The sequence below is a fragment of the Babylonia areolata genome, chromosome 25 (genome assembly GCF_041734735.1).
Source record: "Babylonia areolata isolate BAREFJ2019XMU chromosome 25, ASM4173473v1, whole genome shotgun sequence".
Lineage (NCBI taxonomy): Eukaryota > Metazoa > Mollusca > Gastropoda > Neogastropoda > Buccinidae > Babylonia > Babylonia areolata.
Genome location: NC_134900.1, coordinates 29337312 through 29352968, shown reverse-complemented (window position 1 = coordinate 29352968; position 15657 = coordinate 29337312). Strand labels below are relative to the sequence as shown.

The 15657-nt window shown below is 43.5% G+C and overlaps 1 protein-coding gene across 3 annotated transcripts in view; it reads left to right on the top strand.

Moving 5' to 3' along the window:
* The window catches only part of LOC143300064 (lysine-specific demethylase 5A-like), a 54296-nt gene that overhangs the window by 26693 nt on the left and 11946 nt on the right, over positions 1 to 15657 (top strand). For all 3 annotated transcript variants that reach the window (XM_076613623.1, XM_076613621.1, XM_076613620.1), the window contains 9 exons: positions 3108 to 3258; positions 3766 to 3883; positions 6491 to 6637; positions 7068 to 7276; positions 7732 to 7870; positions 9996 to 10175; positions 10946 to 11080; positions 12269 to 12440; positions 13901 to 14226. In XM_076613623.1, coding sequence (XP_076469738.1) covers positions 3108 to 3258; positions 3766 to 3883; positions 6491 to 6637; positions 7068 to 7276; positions 7732 to 7870; positions 9996 to 10175; positions 10946 to 11080; positions 12269 to 12440; positions 13901 to 14226 — 1577 coding nt within the window. The remainder of the gene's footprint in view (positions 1 to 3107; positions 3259 to 3765; positions 3884 to 6490; positions 6638 to 7067; positions 7277 to 7731; positions 7871 to 9995; positions 10176 to 10945; positions 11081 to 12268; positions 12441 to 13900; positions 14227 to 15657) is intronic.

The following is a 15657-nucleotide window of genomic DNA, read 5'->3' as shown; positions in this document are numbered from 1 at the left end:
TGTATGTGTATGTAAGCCAGTGTGTGTGTGTGCGCGTGCGCACGCGCGCGCTTGTGTGTGTGCGTTTGTGTGTGTGTGTGTGTATTAAGTTTTTGTGTAATGTATGTGTGTGTGTGTGCGCGCAAGCGCCCCCACGCCCGCGCGCGCCATGTGTGTAAAAAATACAGAAAAAAAAAATCCACTTTGACAGAACCAAAACATATGCACGATCTGACAACTCAGCCAAGTGTAAAACAAACCCATTTTCCTTGTTCACCTCGTGTCGCAGATCACGTACCCGGGATGAGCGTGTTCATACTGTTAAATGACATGCCTCTGCCATTGATCATATTGTCATTCTTCAGGGGATTATATCATCATCATCATCATCATCATAACAATAACAATCATAACAATAATACCATTATTATTGACAACAACAATAACACAATGATATTAATAATAAAGAGAAAATACAGTCACAACCACACATGATAATGATGCATATACAAAACCACCAAATCCAGTACGCAATTCACTCGTCGTGGGCAACAAAAGTTGCGTCACCTGTAAAAACTGAGCGACTGAGGAGGAAGTTTATACTGAACGTGTCTGTTCAACTTACAGATGAAATAACTAATAATTATTAGAGGTGACTGGGAATTGATGAATTGTTAAAAACAATAGAATCAAATGTGTCATATCAAATGTATTCACACAAGTTTATGAAAAGAAAAAAAAACAACAAACAAAACACACACACACACACACACACACACACACACACACACACACACACACAAACCAACTTAGTACTCATTAGAGAGCAGTAAGCTGTAACTTACCCATTAAATGAATAAATAACGAGGTCAGTGCCATCAGTGTGTGTTGGGAGGGGGTAGGCAGTGTGCGGACAAGGAGATGGGACGCGCAGGTGTGTGTGTGTGTGTGTGTGTGTGTGTGTGTGTGTGTGTGTGTGTGCATGCGCCCATGCATGTGTTGATTTTTTTCTTTTTTTTTTTTTTTTTTGATTAAAGAAACCAAAGTGACCACTTTATCAACCTGCCAACAAAACGACGCACGCACCTCCCTCTCCCCACCTTCACACACCACACTGTCCCGGGACGTCAATGTACAGACCTCCATCCGAAGATGTCAAGGAAAAACAACACCACCATGTCGCCGACACACCAAAGCACGCAATCAATCTGTCCATCATCAGTTTTCAACCAGCTGTCCTTAACCTTTGCCCCTGTCCCGCCACTGACAAGCCAATCGCTCTAAAACAGCGAACCGGATATCAACCTCTTCCGACTAGGAGGAAACAGAAGATAGACAAGGAGTTGATCGCAATGAAAAAAGTTTGGGTTTTTTTTTAAGTGCTAAAAAAATCAATATTTAAATGAATAAATTCTTCCAAATACAATCTGTCAAAATGCCAAAAGAAGAAAAACAAATGCAACAAATACACTTATCTCTCATCCATTTATGAAAATAACGTTTTGGACATTTTCACGTAGCGCAGTAGTCTCGGCCAAATGGTGAACAAAGATTCCGCAGTGAAACCACAAGCACACTACATGTGTATGTGTGGAAAGGGAGGGGTGTGCAAGGGAGTGTACATCACATATGGAACAGGGGGTGAATTGTACTGCAAACCAATTTATCAGTACACATCAGTGATACATCATAACGCCTCTTCACTACTTTGAAATTGTTTCTGAATAAGGACTGCGCCATTACATAGCCTAAGAAGAGAGCAAAAAATGATACAATTCTCAAAGAAATGAAGAAAAACACACACCAGACACACACGCAAGCACACACACAATTGAGAGGCTCAAGCGAATAGAGTAAATCCCCTGACATGTGGGCAACACACCATAACTGCTGCAACACTGTGCATAATATAAAGTTCACTCACTCTCTTTTCTTTACCTTTCTTTCTCCACCCACCTCCTCCCCTCTCCCTTCCTTTATCCCCAACCTTGTCAGCATTCCTTCCCTCACCAACAATTTAAGTTTTCTATTACTTTTGTTTCTCTGCCCTGCTGTTTGTTTTTCTTTTTTTCCTACCATGAAGTAATGAAATCTAGAAATCTAGTTATTAACATGCATACAAAAAAAACAAAAAAAAACGCAGTGAACCAGAGTCCATGTTACACTAATCCACTGTATACGGGGCACGGGGATGGGTGCTAGTGTACTATTTTACTAGTCCCAGTACACCAATGGGTGCACGATGCGGACCCCGATGCACAGGCAGACTTAGGGGAGGGAGTCTTTGGGTGGGCTTCACTGTCTGTCTGGACACTGCTATGTATATAGAGTTTGTAGAATTAGAGTGTGTACTTGTCGGTGTGCAGTGCTAGAATTGTTTCCGGTTATATTTATATCTGATACAGTTCTGTGTGCGTGTGTGCACATTTCACCCCTCAAGGTCTCTGTGTTCATGGTTCAGTCAAACCGTATAACTCTGGTATTGATTTCATGGATGACTTTAAACTGGTTATTGGATCCCTGTTATCCAATATAGCAGTGAAATTTTTGTTAAGGTATAAAGCAAAAATTACTCCCTAAAGAAATGTTTGCGGTGTAGAACTTCAGGATTGAAATCCTTTGTGTCGTATTGATTATTGATGGCTGTGTTGGACATGCGGCTTGAGAAATGATTTATAGGTAGGATCTGGTTGCTTCCCATGGACCGAGTACTGATATTTCCTTACTTTATTATTTAGTATGTTCAGTTTTGCTTTCTCAGTGAGTAGCATTCTCAGTGGGGGCTTGGTTAGGCTCTACTTTGCTCATCAGTGGGACTGAGCATGTTTTTTATGACAACATGTGCATTTTGTGAATGACATGGCATCAACAGTTCATTCAGTTGTTGATGGTAAGGCGGGTCCAAAGTGCTTCAGCACTGATAGGGTGCAAACAGTTGTACTTAAGTTTGCAAGGTGCAGCTGCATTAATGGTGCATTGGTGCAAAAGTGCAACTGTACTGATTGGTTACAAATGTACAGCTGCACCAATGGGTGCAAAGTGCGACTGCACTAATGGGGTATGAAGTACAGCTGTACTGATGGGGTACAAAGTGTTAACTGTTCACTGTGCTGTGTGTGTTGCGGCAGAGCTGTGTGAACTGCAGGACCTGCTGCAGGAGGCGGAGGAGAAGAAGTTCCCTGTGTCCGACTTGAAGAGCACCCTGGCCAATGCCATCACAGAGGCCGAGAAGTGTGCCAGTGTCGCCTGCCAGCTCGTCAGCAAGAAAGTCCGCACCAGGTAAATGTGGCTGGGAGGGTAGGTGGCTGGTGGGGTGTGTGGTAGTGTGTGGGGGTGGTGGTGTGTGTGTGTGTTTTAGTGTGTGTGGGTGGGTGTGTGGTAGTGTAGGGGTAGGACTTGGGTATGTGATGGTGTGTGGGTGGTGGTATCCCCATTTCTTTTAGGAGTTGTCAAGTTCTGGTATGAAAAATCCTGACAAATAGTGATAATATTATAATTGAAAAAATAACCTTGTGACATCATTCAGCTTTTCACTTCGAGTGTGTGTGTGTGCGCGTGTGTGTGAGTGTGCGGATGCAGCGGTATTTGGTGTTCAATTTATCTTACTTTTCTAGGTGAAGTTATATATATATATATTATATATATTATAGATTATATATATTATGAAAATTATGTTATGTTAAAAGATTATTTAAGAAAGAACAGAGTTCATAGTTTGAAAATGAGGTGAGAGTAGTTGCTGCAAGGATGACAGGTGACAATAAAGGAGGTACCATTGTGCTTCAGGAACCGTCAGGCACTGGAAGGGAAGCATGTGGCCAAACTGACTCTGGACGAGCTGAACTGTTTCTATGATCAAGTCGTCACTCTGCCCTGTCGCATTCCTGAAACGTCCCTTGTCAAGGTAACGAGGATTTGGGAGGTGGTTATAACACTGATATTGACCATGATGATTTTTTGAAAGATAAATGGAGAAAGTCTGTAAAACAGTGGGTTGTATTGTGAGTTTTTCACTTCAATCAGAAAATGAGTCTCGTTTCACGACCCACATTTTTATGTAAACTTTCTTCATTTGCCAGTTTTATAGACTGGGCAGACATCTTTTGTTTTACTGATGTTGCTTTTGAGGACAGTTTTCCTCCATTTCTATCTCAAGTCATATGCACATTCCCTTTGACTAATTTTTGTACTTCAAAGTGACACTTGAAAATTTTTTATGGCTGAATCATTTGTAGTGTCCCTCTGGTCAAGTGCATCTCTTACATGTGTTCAAAATCATGGCCAGTAGATTTCAACGCATTCAAAATGACGATAGTCTTGATCGCACATGGTGTGTTTGGTTCAGTTTGCTCAAGTACGATTGCAGTGCTGATGGTTGAATGCTGTTCATAGGATTGTAGAATTTAACTCTTTTCTTTACAAAGGACTGCATATCCAGTCCTACCTTGCACAATGATTACTAAGGATCGCATATGGAGTCTGAGATTTTGGATTTTTTTCCCATTGGCAATAAAATCACTTGTATGAAAGTGTTATGGGCAGCTCTTGCATTCTAAGTGGGGTGCATGTGTACTGTCAGTTAGGCCAAGTAAGTCCTTGGCTCACAAGCAGATTACTTTTTTCATATAAACCTGACAGTTCTGTTTACCAGATGCATGGCAACATGGCTTCGCTTGGTGCTTTGTCAGGCGCCTGTGTTGAAAGAAATCACCATTGAATTACAGCAATGTTATTTTCACATCTGCCATTAAAATCTGATATGTGGAGATGATGCAAGGTCACAGATTAGTTCATTGGGTTGGTACCACTTTATTTTCACATGAATCACAGAGTATGGATTTTTCCTCTGTATACTGCACCATCAAATAATTAGAGTATTCATAAACATGATAAGAAAACTTGAAAAGTCTGTGTCTTTCTAATTTTTTTTTTTTTTTTTTTTTAAATAATGAAAAATTGGCCATTTTCTGGGGAAAGTAAGGGAAGTAATCAGCCAGTAAAGAATAAGTTGAAATTGGTGTGAACATATGATAGGCCTTCAGAAGTCAGTTTCGACAGGAACTGCACGATTTGCGGGTGAACAGAACCACTGAGAACTACACTCTCACCACAGACAATTACTTGTAATCACAAGTGATATAAACCATCTGTTCTGTACTGAGAATGAACAAATGCATTGAAAATGGAGCAGAAAAGGCAAGGGAGTGGGATCTCAGCTTCTCCACACAAGCTGACAAACCTTTTAGAGTTTGTAAATAATGCTGAAGCTTACAAATGCTGCATCACACTGGAACTGCATACCATATTTTAAGCAGGGAATTTTTGTTTTTTTTTTATTTTTATTTTTTGCTGCCCCAGATATGGAACATTTTGGGGTGTTTTTTCTGTATTTTGTTGATGATGAATGATAATGATAATAATAATAATGGATACTTATATAGCACACTATCCAGAAATCTGCTCTAGGTGCTTTACAAGAACGCTTTGTTAACATAAAACATTACATCTATGTTACATACACACCAAAATATGACTACACACACACACACACACTCACACTCACACTCACACTCACTCACTCACTCACTGCGTACATACATTTTAACAATACATGTGTATCTAACAGCTACCCTAACACATACGCACACATAGGCAGGCACAAACTTACATAAACGCATGCGCACACAATACACATTCATATACATGCATGTAGTTATGTACACATACATATGTATACATACATAGTCAAGCACAGCTAACGGAAAGGAAGTGGACCTGCCACAATTGAACTTACAATTGAATGATGATGGATGGGGGTGATTAAGATGCTGCTGTGGGGGTCTAGTTAGGTTTGGGACTTCTTGACAAGACTGCACTCTCAAACTTTATCCCAACATCAACCAGTCTGAGAGATACAGACACCTGCAGGGTTGGGCAGGAAACTTGAAGCAACACTCCCAAAGACTCATCCATGAAGTGGATGACCCTCGACAGTTGTGCTCCCAGTCTTCCCATTTCACTTTCAGTCTGTAGCACACACAACTGTGGGTAGGAGCTGGCCAGGTGTTGAATAAACCCCACGTCTGATGTGTTGCTCCAGCTTGCTTCCTCCCTGTCATCAGTTGGTGATGAAGGTAACCACTTTGCTACGGTGGCTGGTCAGGAAAATGTTTTCTGTCAGCTTTCATTACTTTCATACTTATTCTTTGCTTGTGGGCTGCAACTCCCACATTCACTCGTATGTTCGGGAGTGGACGTTTACGTGTATGACCGTTTTTACCCCACATACATAGCTGCTATACTTCTTTTGTGGGAATATTACTTTCAGACAAGCTCAGATAACGCTGTGTGGGGGAGAACTCGGTATGAGTGGTGTTGAGAATAATACCACTGAAACTTGCAGATTATGGGGCAGCAAAAAAACCAAAAAAAACCCCACCAGCTTTCATAAAGTTGATCATGAGAATCCAGATGGCGAGTGACCAACGTGTGCTGTGTGTGTGCTGTTCAGGACCTGGTGGCCAAGGTGGTGGCCTTCCAGGAGGAGGCCCAGGAGGCTCTGACAGCCAGCGTTCCTGACTCCAGGCAGCTGGAGAAACTGATCGACATCGGGGTCACGCTGGACGTTGACCTGCCCGAGATCCCTCGTCTGAAAGAGGTCAGTGTGTGTGCCAGAGTGGAGGGTTTGGCTGTTCCGTGTTTGTGATAAACAGGGCCAGACCCTGACCCAGAGTGGATGGTTTAGGTGTTATGTGTTTATGATATACAGCACCAGACAGACACAGACACACAGCCAAAGACACGCAAGAGACACCCCCCTGCCACACACACACACACACACACACACACACACACACACAATCACAATCGCAATCACACCTACTCTCTGAACTCTCTTATTGCTTACTCTTTTCACAACTCATCTCTCCCACCCCACCCCCCACACACACAGTCTCTCTTTCTCTGTGAAACACTCGCCCCACTTTTTCTCTCCCATCTTTTTTTTTTTTTTTTTTTTTTTTAACAAAAAGTCTCAACTCAGCACTGGCCCCCCTGACCCCCTCCAACCCTCTCCCACACCCTCCCAGGTGTTGCAGCAAGCCCACTGGCTGGATGAGATGTACTGCACCCTGAAGGACCCCGACTCTCTGACGCTGGAGGTGATGCGCAAGATGATTGGCTCTGGGGCTGGCCTGGGCCCCCAACCAGCCCTGGAGGCGGCCATGGCCCAGCTGCAGGACATGCTCACCATGGCTGAGCGCTGGGAGGAGAAGGCTCGCATCTGCCTGCAGGCCAAGTGAGTTTGTTTGAGTGTCGCACAAGTCTTGGTAAAGCTTGCGGTGTGTTTGAAGTGAGCAAGTATCCCAACTAAATCATGATAAGTGTCCATTTAAGTCGTCATAAAGCTGCAATAGTTGAAGTAAGCAAGGGTCCCAAGTTGTGATGAAGCTACAGTATGGTGAAGTAAGCAAGTGTCCCAACTTGATCGTGACAAAGCTGCAATGTGTAGCTTTAATCTAGATTAGGATACAGTATTGGTGTATTTTGACAGGCAAGTTAAGACTTTGTTTCCCCAGAGTACTGATTTATCTGTAACACCTAGTTTCTTTCTTTGGACTGAGTATGAATATATCTGTACTGCAGTGGGCACGTTCAGTTTCGCTTTCTCAATCAGTTATGTTCTTGCTCCGTGCTTTTGATTTTGAACGTGGACACATGCAAAAATCAGAATGTCGAATTCTTTCTGTGCAGACCTCGTCATCTGAAGAGTACGCTGGAAGCCATCATAAACGAGTCCAAGAACATCAACGCCAACTTGCCAAACGTGTCTGCTCTGCGTGACGCGGTACGCAAAGCCAACGACTGGACGGCCAAAGTGGAGGCAGTGCAGGTGAGTACTAACCCACGGAACATGAAACCAGACGCCAATACAGGACACCAGGAGCGTTGTTGGTTCAACAGGAAAGACTTGCACAGAGATGCCAACTGTTATGGTATCGCCGCATTTTGTTACGCTTGATTGCAGTTTGTTCTGACGTTACACCAATGTGAAAATTGTTCTGACAAGTTCATTTTTGACTGTATGGCATGGTCACATGCTTTCCTGTTGTAACATTACCCAGACGCTCTAGACGTATTGATCACGAGGCCAGGGCAGTCACCACTAACCTTCGTCTCACTTGATGATGCTCAGCTAATCGCGTGTGTGTTTACATTGAGACAGCATTGAGTGTACTACTCAGTTTAATCGTTTTCCTGAACAAGAGAGAATGTGGCTAAATCAAGTTGAGTCTCGGTCGAATAGCTTCTGTGCTATGGAGTGTATGTCTTGAAGATAAAATGTACGTTTGCTGGTGTCGCTCAAACCACATGCGCACCTCCTTGCATTGACGCTCATCCGCGCTCATCCGCTCAGCTGTGGTCCACAGACCTCCCCCACAATACAGCTGTGGACCTCTGTCTTCTTTATCCGCACTAATGTCCTTAGGCGACACAGTACACTCTACTTTCGTCAAATTCTACTTGAGGGACACCTATCGCCTTAGGGATAATGGCTCATCGACTTCTACCAGAGAGATGTCGCACGCCTGCGGGTTGATGGCGCAAGAGCCATCGCTTCTGTGGTAGCTGCACAACAGACCATCACAGCACACAGATAGTAGAACAGGCGAGCCCTCCACCTTGTCGCGCTATTCTGCACTAGTTGGGTCACGGTTAAGTATGTTAAGTAGGAAATTTTCTATCTAAAATTACGTTTAAATAACATACTTACCGTGACCCAAATTTAAGACCCTCCCGTCCTCACCGCTTCCTGTTCTCCCTGCTTGCTGCGCTGGTGATGGCATATTGCCGTCAAAAGAGGGCGATAACCAGTGGGACAAAGGGGAGGTTACCTACTTCCGGGAGGTTATCGGCCGTAGTTTCGTCTGCTAGTTAGGCGGATAGTAGTTTGCACAGGACAGGAATGTCAGACCCCTGCCGGAGTCTGCACTAGTTGGGTCACGGTAAGTATGTTATTTAAACGTAATTTTAGATAGAAAATTTCCTTTTGCTGGTGTCGCTCTGAGTGTGTTCTTTCAGATTTGAAATGTTCCTACCAAATTTCCTGATTATTCTTACAAACATTTGACAAAGGTTGGCGTCTCTGCTTGCAGTAGCTTTGCTAACCAGACGCAGAGGTTCTAGCCAGTGGTGCCAGTACAGTACTACCCATTAAGGTGCGCTCTAATCAGCGACAGGTGCAGATGAACAGGGTGGGATGGTGGCCCAGTTGTAATGCACCTGGCTAGGAAGCGAGGGTTCGCGGGTTCGAGTTCTGTACACAGACCACGATTTGGACAGGCTTGGCGTTAGTGGAACGGTCATTTTGCTGATCTGTGATTTATAACACCCAACTTGAACCCTTTTCACACTTAATTCTTGTTGTATTGTGATTTATATGAGTGTAGTTTTCTTTTAAACTTAACAATTTTTTGGAAAGACATGTAAACAATATGCAGAAACAGTATGAACAAACGGAAACATCCAATGAGCATTAAAACAAAAGAAAGAAAGAACAAGGAAAAGAAAAGTTTAATTAGCTAACTACTTGACGAATCATTCAATCATTCAGTTAATGTTGACAACAGTGACAATAGTAATGGTGATGATAACAATATCTACAACACTTGTAATAGTAGTGAAAGTAGTAGAAATAATAAATATAACAGCAATAATAGAAATGATAAAAACCAGTTAAAAAGTAGCAATAGCAATAATTATCCACGCCAAGACAATACAGTACTAGAAACAAGGGAAAATAAACAATGTAATTTTGTATTGTAATCGTTGAAAGTTACATTTATTTCTGCATGCTAAAAAGAACAAAAAGAAAGGCAAAAAAGAAGGGAAAAAAAAAAAGAAGAGTAGTGTTGAGAGGGGCGGACCGATCCTCTGATGTACTGGTCAAGAAGGGGCGGGCTATGAGTTTGCGCCATACAAGTACAATATTATTATTGTTGTTGTTGTTGTGACAGACGAGTGAATCGTACCCGTACCTGGATGTGCTGGAGGGGCTGGCCAACAAGGGGCGGGCCATCCCTGTCAGGCTCGACCCTCTGCCTCAGCTGGAGTCGCAGGTGGCCGCCGCCAAGTCGTGGCGGGAGCGCACGGCACGCACCTTCCTCAAGAAGAACTCCTCTCACACGCTGCTGGAGGTGGGTGGGGGTGGCTGTGGGTGTGGTTGTGTGTGTGTGTGTGTGTGTGTGTGCAATTGTGTGTGTGTGTGTGTAAGTGTGGTGTGTGTGTTTGTTCAAATTTTTTGTTGTTGTCATTGAAACGAATGGACGCACAGCAACAAAATATGGTGATATAAATGATGAAAGAAACATGATACACAAAAGGAATAAGGTTTGGGGACCCTGAAAGTGGAGTATGGCTGCCGACATGGTGGGGTAAAAACGGTCATGCACGTAAAAGCCCACTGATGTACACACGAGTGAACGTGAGAGTTGCAGCCCATGAACAAAGAAGAAGAAGAAGGTTTGGGGACATAATCTGTTCACAAGACACTATGTACAACACCATGTAAGCACAGTATGTGTACGTATAAATTATACACATACGCATGTGCGCGCACACACATAGGCGCACACATAAGGCGCACACATATATACCAACATATACATGCATGTATACAAAAATATATATGCACATGTGTATATATGTGTATATAGATATACATAGATGTGTGGATATGTGGATATGAATATGTGTAATGTACATGTGAAGATATATATATATATATATACACAAACAGGTACAGATATACAAACAGCACTGCTGAGAGGAATATCTGGGATATCATTGTGCAGTCTTTTTTTTTTTTTTTTGGTCCCATATGCCAAAAGTAAGTACACATCATGGAGGAGAACCAAAAAAGAGAATGCAGGAGGTTGAGGTCTGTGTGTGTGTGTGTGTGTGATAGGTGCTGGCACCAAGGGCAGACATTGGAGTGCACACTTCAGGGAAGAACAAGAAGAAGAAAGGGAGCAAGGACACAGAGAACAACAACATTGTGGAGGTGAAGGCCGAGGGGGAGACCCGTGACCCTGCCACCATCGTGAGTTGCACGCTGAGCAGCTGTTTGTCTTGCTTGTAGATCAGTCCTCATGGGGTTGGTTTTTGGAAAAAGGGTTAAATGTTCCACAGTCTGTTAACAGTCACCAGGGCAGTGAATTCCTATCCACTGTGTCTGAGTCTCGGCATAGGAAGTCGGGGTCCCAATCCGGTCCTTCTTCCACCTTTTTTTAAATTTTTTTTTATCTTCCCCGACTACCCATGGTACCCAGGTACCCATTCACACCTGGGTGGAATGAGGAAAGTGGGAGTGAAGTGACGTTCCCCGAGGACACAGCACCATGCCGAGCTGAAACAGGGCCTCGAACCCTGATCGCTGGTGAACACTGGATCAGAAGGCCTGAGTTTGCCACACAGCCTGTGTTTACTCCTGTGTTTGTGAAATACAGGTGTTCGTTTGTAATTTCTGCATGAAATGGTGATCATTGGTCCATAGCACTACCACTTCACCACAGCATCTTGTTGTTTCTGGTTATGTGTACACGGAAACAGAAGGGAGGTAATATACTATGGGAGGCTACTAGCCGCAGCTAGTTTACATTTCTCAGTTTGAGGAGAATAGTGTTTTGTACAGGACAGGATTCAGACCCCTGCTGGATTATGCATCAGTGCGTATGTATATTCGGTTGAAAGGTATGTTAGGAAGAAAAAATTCCTGTATACACGTACATGACTGATGTGCGCAGTAGCCAAGTGATTAAAGTGTTGGACTTTCAATCTGAGCGTCTCAGGTTTGTATCTTGGTTATAGTGTCTGGTGGGTAAAGGGTGGAGCTTTTTCTTATCTCCTAGGTCAACATATGTGCGGACCTACTTGTGCCTGAAACCCTATTGTGTGTACACGCATGCAGAAGATCAAACAAGCACGTTAAAGATCCTGTAATCCATGTCAGTTTTGGTGGGTTATGGAAACAAGAACATACCCAGCATGCACTCCCCTGAAAACGGAGTATGGCTGCTTACATGGTGGGGTAGAAGCGGTCATACATGTAAAAGCCCACTCGTGTACGTACGATTGAACATGGGAGTTGCAGCCCACAAACGAAGTAGTAGTACATGATTAGACAGGGTTTCTGATGGAAACTTAACTGATGTAGTCTTCTTCACTCATGTGATGTGAACGAAGTTGGTCACTCTGATGAGGTGCGTTGACTTGAATGTGTGTGTGACAGCTGGCGACGTTCAAGCTGATGGAGGGTCGGGAGGTGGACATGATGCGTGACCTGAGGACCCGCAACATGGAGAAGGCCAACGGGGGAGAGGGCAACAACCAGTACTGCATCTGCCGCAAGGGGGCCGCTGGCTTCATGCTGCAGTGTGAGCTCTGCAAGGACTGGTTCCACGGTGAGGGGCGTGCCTTGGCTCTCTCTGTTGCTTACAGTAGTAGTTAGTCACTGCAGGAGTCAATCAGATGATGACATTGTTCATGTCTGTTGCTTACAGTAGTTAGTCACTGCAGGAGTCAATCAGATGATGACATTGTTCATGTCTGTTGCTTACAGTAGTTAGTCACTGCAGGATTAAATCAGATGGTGACATTGTTCGTGTCTGTTGCTTGCAGTAGTTAGTCACTGCAGGATTAAATCAGATGGTGACATTGTTCGTGTCTGTTGCTTGCAGTAGTTAGTCACTGCAGGATTAAATCAGATGGTGACATTGTTCGTGTCTGTTGCTTGCAGTAGTTAGTCACTGCAGGATTAAATCAGATGGTGACATTGTTCATGTCTGTTGCTTACAGTAGTTAGTCACTGCAGGATTAAATCAGATGGTGACATTGTTCATGTCTGTTGCTTACAGTAGTTAGTCACTGCAGGATTAAATCGGATGGTGACATTGTTCGTGTCTGTTGCTTGCAGTAGTTAGTCACTGCAGGATTAAATCAGATGGTGACATTGTTCGTGTCTGTTGCTTGCAGTAGTTAGTCACTGCAGGATTAAATCAGATGGTGACATTGTTCGTGTCTGTTGCTTGCAGTAGTTAGTCACTGCAGGAATAAATATGGTGATGGCTTGCTTACTTTGTGTCGAGCTTCTGGAGTTGGATGTAGAATCAGAAGTTTATTATTATTTATTTATTGAGGTCTTGTGGGTTTCAGAAAAAGATGTAATCAACATATTCTGATATATGTAGTGAGAGAGAAAGACTGTGTGCTGGAATATTTTTGTGCTTTATTTTTGTGTATGTGCGATTTCTTTGACTGTTGTTACAATGCCTTGTGAGCAAATTGTACACCCAACAGGGAGGTGATATGAACAGTGTGTGATTAGGAGAGAGCTTGTAAATACATTGAGAAAACGAAACGAAACAATTTTTTATTTAACTTACTAAGATTTCCATTTGAATGTATTATTTTGGTGTCATATACTGTACCATGTCAGACTGATGCCAACCAGGCCTATCCGTTTGCTCTTCTTGGCCAAAATTTATCGCGGCAACTCAGTGATACATCTCACTATTAGACCGCCATCTGCTAGCCAGTGAAATGCTGTTTCTGGCAGGAGGTAAACAATCATTCTCAATGGCTGCCATTTTTTAGATAAGTGACATTATTGATTTGCTCTGTCTTTGTCAACCTTTTATGCATTAGAAATATTATTTTCAAGCATGTTTGTTGTTTGTTGCGGCTTTCTGAGACGTTTTCGTCTGCTGATTCATGTATCTTATATTGTTTGCATCTGTTTGTGACGTTTTATTTGATGTTTTGTGAACTTCGTCTCGCCCTCTGCTCTCCTTTGGTGTTGTTGACCGTTCCTGACTTTTGGCTGAACAAGTCACTGCAACCACTGTTGCCTTTCTGTGACCAGGTACCTGTGTCCCCTTGCCCAAGTCGGCAGCAGCGGCAGGCAAGACCAAGCCAGGCCAGCAGACACCCCTGCTCCAGACGTCGCGGGACTTCAAGTTCCTGTGCCCGTTGTGCCTGCAGTCTCGGCGGCCGCGGCTGGAGACGATCCTGTCGCTGCTGGTGTCGCTGCAGAAGCTGCCGGTGCGGCTGGCGGAGGGGGAGGCCCTGCAGTGTCTGACGGAGCGCGCCATGGCCTGGCAGGACCGTGCCCAGCAGATGCTGACCACCCCACAGCTGGCCGGCGCCCTGGCCACGCTGTCTGTGCTGTCCCAGCGCCGCCAGGAACAGGTCAGAACCTGTTAAAACACAAACAATAATTCTTCTTCTGTTTCTTATTCTCCTTCTAACATTTGCATTCCCTTTGTTATCGTTATTATTCTTATTACTTTTATCATCATTAACATTAGTAGTAGTGGTGGTGGTGGTAGTGATAGTAGTAGTATCATTGTTTGATCCGGTACTGTTATTTACTTGCTTATTTTATCTATTTTTGATGTACATAAACAAACAGCTGTATGCAAAGATACACAGGAAACATTTGATAGAGGAGTGGATGAAACAGTCTCATGCATCACACACTGGAGCATTAAAAAACCCAGACATGTGTAAGGAACCGGTATGCATTAAAGATGGCAACAAATGGCTCTCATGAAAAAAAGCACACACAAAAAGGAGTATGAGTGGATCTGTCTCTATGCCGTTTATTTATCTTTATTTCCAAATGTGTTCATATTTTCTGTTTTTAATTTTTCGCAATCATTTCCTTTCTTTTTATTTATTTATCTATCTATTTATTTATTTATTTCAGCCAATGAATAAAGTCACATGTAGAGCATTTAAAAATAAAAAAAACGAAAAGCAAAAAAATACATGTGCTCCATGACTTGCATGCGACTGAGGCCACAAAAAAAAGAAAAGAAAAGGTGAGCACCCGCTGCTGTCTGTCTGTCTTAGTCCTCTCTGCACTGTCTGAAGTGTAATGTGCCGACAAATCTTCTCTGGTCATTTCCGTCTTGAGTGAGTCAGCTGATTTCGTTCCAGAGTCTGACTTTTTTTGTTTCCATCTCTGACGGGCGCAATAGCCGAGTGGTTAAAGCGTTGGACTGTCAGTCTGAGGGTCCCGGGTTCGAATCACGGTGACGGCGCCTGGTGGGTAAAGGGTGGAGATTTTTACGATCTCCCAGGTCAACATGTGCAGACCTGCTAGTGCCTGAACCCCCTTCATGTGTATATGCAAGCAGAAGATCAAATACGCACGTTACAGATCCTGTAATCCATGTAAGCGTTCGGTGGGTTATGGAAACAAGAACATACCCAGCATGCACACTCCAGAAAACGGAGTATGGCTGCCTACATGGCGGGGTAAAAACGGTCATACATGTAAAAGCCCACTCGTGTGCATACGAGTGAACGCAGAAGGAGTTTCCATCTCCTCTTCCACAGTTGTTCTGTCCATGTGCCTGGTGGACTGTTTCTACTTGTTTTCTCTGGTGGTGTCCATCTGGCCCAGCCTCCTATCAGCTCTGTTTCTTTTGGTTTACGATGTTGTTGATGGCTGTCTGCTGGCTTCTTTGTTGGTGACGCACTGTTCCCAGTGAAGGGGGAGGAGCGAAAAGGGTGGAGAAAAAGAGTTTAGCCTTGAACAGGAGCTGCTGCTTATCAGAGACCTTAGCCATCCCTATGTATATTTCATATTCCTGTGTAAGTGGATTATCAGAA